At 35.8% G+C, this 6,008-nt stretch overlaps 1 protein-coding gene across 1 annotated transcript; it reads right to left on the bottom strand.

Moving 5' to 3' along the window:
* Nucleotides 1-4,933: 4,933 nt before the first annotated feature.
* LOC149714327 (uncharacterized) lies at nt 4,934-5,533 on the bottom strand. The gene is made up of 3 exons (XM_089844772.1): nt 5,347-5,533; nt 5,179-5,273; nt 4,934-5,107 (listed from the first exon to the last, which is right to left on the bottom strand). Exons 1-3 carry the CDS (start codon nt 5,495-5,497, stop codon nt 4,934-4,936), a joined length of 420 nt encoding a protein of 139 aa, XP_089700898.1. The 5' UTR covers nt 5,498-5,533.
* Nucleotides 5,534-6,008: the final 475 nt, after the last annotated feature.

Here is a 6,008-nt window from a genome sequence, read left to right on the forward strand (position 1 = left end):
GCTGCATGCTTACCGTGTTTCCATAACTGTTGAAAAAAGAGGAAATTTTTTAGGAAAGTCGCGCTTAAGTAATTTTTCGGCCACAGTCAGGCTACAACATTGTAGCTTCAACTTTGCTTCAAATTTCTATTTGTGATAAAGTCCAAAGGTATTTATGTTTAGTTTTTTTTGGAATGCATTTTTTCGTGTCACCTTCAACTAATTTATTCTAACTATATATTATTCATTTAGGTGGTTTCATCTCCTTGGTATTTTTATTTGTACAAAGAGATTTAGATTTCCATTCAAAGGTACGTGATTATTTGCCTGTTTTCTAAATCTATATGCGTATGTCGTGTTATTTATGTAAGATACTATTATTTATGACTATGATATTGTAAATCTTTCACTTTTATTTTCTTCGCGAAATAAGAAAGCGCGACATTAGGTTTTTTCAGGATCGGCCTATAGATAGTTTTCACACATGGAGGATTCATACCATTTACACAAGGAAGCCGGACTATCTGGAGGACAAAAGCAGACGGGTTTTTGTCCGCCAGATAGACCGGCCTCCTGGTGTAAATGGTATGAAACCTCCATGTGTGAAAACTATCTATTTCGTCATTGGAGGTAAAGCTAGAAATGTGGCCAATTTATCAAAATAAATTTATAACTTCCTCTTTCTCGTATGAAGACTCTCAATAGCTGGATCGTGGTTTTAAGGGGAGGGGTCTGAGAAAAGCGTGACGAAGCGTGATCTGGGGGGACGGGGGGGGTCAGAAAATACTTTTTTTCGCGTGACGTAGTTTATGGACGGTCCCTCAGCCTGTCCCTTTCAATCAAAAACCCCTCATCCATTTTTATTTCTCGGAAAAACCGCCATCGCTTCGGCAATGTCACTAGTTATGCCACGGGCAGGTTAAATTTTTAACCCAGGGCCCAGCGTCTCTTTCCCCTTTCCCCTTTAACAGGTGATAGGAAGTACAATTTTATATCTTGGCTGATTTAATGCGGGTTAACGTAAAGGTTACTGGTCATGAAAACCATTCCTAAACGCTGGTTGATTTATTAAAAATATTATGCAATTTATTGTGAGATTATAATTGTAATCGTAACTGTTCTTAGTACAGACTGTTAAAGAAGTCTTTGCGCGTTGCGTTTTTCGCACATATTTTACTATAATTCAAAAACTATTAGAGCTAGCGCTCTGGAATAAAGTGCGTTATAAAAGTTTTGCATTTCTCTTTCATATTTTACCCGTTCCAAAGTTGTCCTTTGCATACTTATACCGGAAACCGGAAATGTCAAAATTATCAACTTTGAAAATATTGATTTCTCGAGGATATAAATGTGATTTTCGGATTCCTTGGGGTCGATTCATATTTGAAAAGTGTTCACCAAATTCAATTCCGATGAATAGGTCACGAGTAATCAGCCTTTATTCAAAATCTGGCAAACTTGGTTAGAGTGGCGATAATTCATCATCGAGTATCGAATCTTTGTCGTAATAATGCTTGTTAGATGGTATGGCACCTTATGCGTATATATGTGATTGGTCTTGTGACGCAATACTTTGAAACAAATCAGACGTTCATTAAAGGGATGGTGAAGTGGAAATAAAGTAATTTTTTATTGATTCTTCTATAAGACCGATCTGCATAGTGAAACCTCCAGGAAAAAACACCGAACGATATTTAAACTACGATTAGTTTGAAATTTCATGGATAATTTTAAATATGGATCTCCGACCAATCGCGTAGCGCCCCGCCTTTTTATCAACAATTTTCTCTTGGAACGCTCCGTGTTGAATCAATTTATGGCGAGATTTGAAAAAAATTGCACGATGTGAAAATTGTGGCGCGAGACATGGAACGTGCCTCGAGAATTTTGTTAACAAAAAGGCACGGCGTTACGCGATTGGTCGGAGGTCCTTATTTAAAATTATTTTTAAAATCTTAGCCTAATTTGAATATTAAAATCAATGGGAGGTATTTCCTAAATTTTTCATTATACAGACTGGTCTTATAATTAGTAGAAGAATCGATAAATAAAATCACTTAATTTTCCACTTCACCCTCTCTTGAAGAGAAAGCTCGCGTCTTTTGAAGAGGAGAAGCGGTTTGAAAATGTTGTTATTTGGGCCATGATATCATAATATTTAGAACTCAAATTAATTACGTCTGGGTCTTCAGCCCAGTCAAAATCTCATTCATGATGGGATATGCGCTGCACGAGATCCCTTCAAATAGACAAATTCGACTATTCCATACATGAAACAACTTCAGAAAAGAGGGCTTCTATGTTAGGAATGTTCGCTACGCGATTGAGCTTCTTTAAACGGAGCCTGAGACTGGCTATAGCCTCCCGCGTTTATCGCAAATGTGAGGCCAGGGATAGATTTAATTTTAGAAGTGGGAATAGAGAATAGAGTAATCTAGGAGCGCGTCAAATTCCCGGACCCTCTTCCACGGAAAGGAGGGGTATGAAAGAAGAGGAGTGTCAAAGCGACAAAATTTAAAAGGAATAACGTCATAAAAAACTAGTTTAAGTGAGCCAATCTGAAATTTTAAACTTTTTATTACCTGTTGGAGGGAGGGGCTCTATACTGGGCTCTGAGTCGGACTGAATTAAACGCTAACCGTTCTCTATTCCTACCTCTAAAATTAAATCTATCTCTGTTGAGGCTTTATAATAAAGCCGACCGCAACCAAAGCATGGGCAAAGGCGTATTTCACAACTGACGTTCAAAGCTACCGATGGAAAAACCTAAAAATTAAATGAAAAAAAAATGAATGCCGGTAAGAATGATCACAACTGAAAATAACAGCTTACAGCTAAAACGAACCCGAACGGTAAACACTTGAAGTTGGCCTCTCTGCGCTGCTGGTCTGCTACTCCTTTCGTTTATTTTCTATGGCAAAAATACTAACTTTGGGAGGTATTGGGATATTAGGCCATTTTGTGGTTTAAGACTTTTATTGTGTAGGAAAGATAACTAGCCTTTTTAAAGAAATTTTGGATAACTATTAATATCATTATTGATAACTAGTTAAAAGTTGAAAAATATTTATAAAATTTGGACGAAAATTTTCAAATAACAAGACTTCCTTCGAGTTTCAAACTGAAGAATGCTCGTGTGCTTTATTGAACTATTTTATACAAACAAGACAGTCACTTTCAGCTTGAATTGTTGCTTGATATTTTATTGGACATCCCCTAGCCCTTAAAGGGGGGATGAAGAGGACAATAAAGTGATTTTTTATCGATTCTTCTTCTAATTATAAGACCATTTTGCATAGTGAAACATCCAGGAAATACCGTCTGCGTTCTTGAACTATCTATTACAAACAGTTCAATTGTAGCTTAATATTTTACTTAACCTCCCGTAGCCCTTAAATACATTTTTAATCTTTTATTAAATGACAGACATAAACACTAAATCGGGTTCAAGTCGGGCCAATCCAAAGCGTTAATTCCTTCGTTCTCCAAAAATCTTGCAACGAGTCGGGACGTATGGGTTGGACAATTGTCCTGCTGAGCCTGAAACCATACACTAAAACAATGTTTTAAGTTAGTCAAGAATAACTATCAGGTTATTAATATTAATACCGGTCACGACGTGGGCTGGTTACTCATACGGAGAAAAAAATACCAGCGAACAGGGCGCACCACTATTTTTAATATTACAATGCTTTACCTCCTAATTTCATTAGAGTTTATGTCTGTCTTTTAGAATACGATTAAGAATGTGTTTAATGGGAGGGTGAAATGAGAAATCAAATAATTTTTATCGATTCTTCTACTAATTATAAGAGCATTCTGCATAGTGAAACATCCAGGAAATATATCCGAATGATTCAAATTAGGTTCAGATTTTACGGAAAATTTGAAATAATGACCTCCGACCCATCGCGTAACGCCCTGCCTTCCTATTGACAAAATTCTCGTGGCACGCTCCACGCCGAATGAAATTTATCGCGAGATTTAATAAAAGTTGCTTGCGATGTGACTATCGTGGCGCTAGATATAGAGCGTGCAACGGAAATTTTGTTAACAGGAAGCCAGGGCGTTAAGCTATTAGTCAGTTGTGCTTATTTCAAATTATCTTTAAAATCTGAACCTAATTTGAATTTTAAAATCATTCGGAGACTGTATTCTCTATTTTCTTCAGTATCTCCGATGTGGGATTACCTTCCTTCAAAAATTTAACGAAACAGTTTAGATTTAAGAAAAATGGCAGAGTTTAGATTTAAGAAAAATGGCAAACCACGCCTTTAAAAACTAGAATAGATCCCTTACATCAAATACTGGAAATATTTTTTCGGAATCTTCTTTAAAATGATTCATAATCATTAGCATAACCGATCCTATAATATTAGCGTCCGTACGATCAGCTTTTAATTTTGCAATTACGTCCGCGCAATATTTTTTTTTGCTTTTCGCAAAAAAAGTTAAAAACAATGGACATTTTTCTTTAAAAAATCCGCAAACAATTTAAGAACATTGTGCCCTAAAGGTTTTTGGAGGTGAATTTCCATTCCACTTGATGAGAATAGAAAGGGCCACCGAATTTGGATTTCCTTAATTTCCATACCATTATTTATATCCATCCTTTGAAGAGGGTACGATAGTCTCATTTTACTTTCTACCTCTTCGTGGTTAGGATTCATTTCCAAATGAAGTTCCAAAAGTTCTTTTCTTAGCTTTCCACATTGGATCAAACATTCTTCGCTTGTTTCAGGGTTAAATTTGTATTTTTCTGAATTTTGTAACTCCAGCCGTGGTTTCTTCATCCGAGGCATGGCATTCTCCGATCTCCGAGAGAGGTGCTCGAGGCGGTTGTAGAGTTGATGAACAAAACTATTTATCCAATTAATTTGTCCCGGACCTTGTCCACTATAGCATTCGGAAATCTCTTGGTGAAATGTTCGGCAATTTTACGCATGTCACTCCTTCATGGCCGGATACATTTTTTTAAAGAATCATCGACTAATTGTCTAACGATTAAATTTCGATCTTTCAAAGTCAAATTATCATTTATCATGAGACTTCGTTGGAGTGGCTTTGTAGAAATGTCAATCTTTATCCTATACTTATTGGCCCAGTTTTCGTTAGTTTGTTCCATAATCTGAATAATAATACAATTGGTATTAGAAATATCAAGTACCATTATTATTGAATATATGTTGCTTATTATACCTGGGTAGCATCTATTTCCTGGTTTATCTCTGAACCACTTGCTCCAGCTTGGTTGCTGACAGACTTATCTTTCGGTGAACCTCGGTTTTCTTCGGCTTTTAAATGTTAAGGTAAGTTTTATAATCCCACTGCAAATAAATTTTCCAAAATTGTTACCGGGAAACTTACTTGGTACGACTTGAGTTTCTAAAGTTTTTGCATACTGCAAAAGTTTTCGAATTTGCAAAGGTTTTAATCCAGTCTCTTTTAAATCCAATTCTGTGACATGCTGCAGATCGTTCACGTTTTCAACACCGATTACTATCAATTTCTTAGCCATCTACTACAGTTGAATCGATTGTAGTTAAGGCCTTGGTTATTACAGTTTTAAGGTTTAATTCAAGAGAAACGGAATTGTTTCCCAAAGGATCAGTTGAAATTTGTGTTTTATCACTGTCCGCCATCTGCAAATATAATTGAAAAATTATTGTGCGAGAATAGCAGAATTAAAATTGTAAATTTCAGTCAATTATATAGAAAAAAAAACTGTCTATCAATTATATAGAAAAAAAACTGTCTATCAATTATATAGAAAAAAAACTGTCTATCAATTATATAGAAAAAACTGTCTATTAAGTACTCCAAAACAATTCTTTCTTGCTGATACTATTTTTCGCGAAGTCCTACAGATGTCAAAAATCAGCACTACCTATATCGCAAACTTTTGTCAGATATAAAATTTTAGACAATATTGAAGAAAAAGCGAAGAAGCAATGTGCATTGGAAGCCCTATCAGGTTTTTGAGCACTACCACCCACAATGAGGCGAAAGAAAAATGGCATGATAAACAT

The sequence above is a fragment of the Phalangium opilio genome, unplaced genomic scaffold, assembly GCF_054372755.1.
Source record: "Phalangium opilio isolate 3A_F unplaced genomic scaffold, DU_Popi_V2 ptg000009l_1, whole genome shotgun sequence".
NCBI lineage: Eukaryota > Metazoa > Arthropoda > Arachnida > Opiliones > Phalangiidae > Phalangium > Phalangium opilio.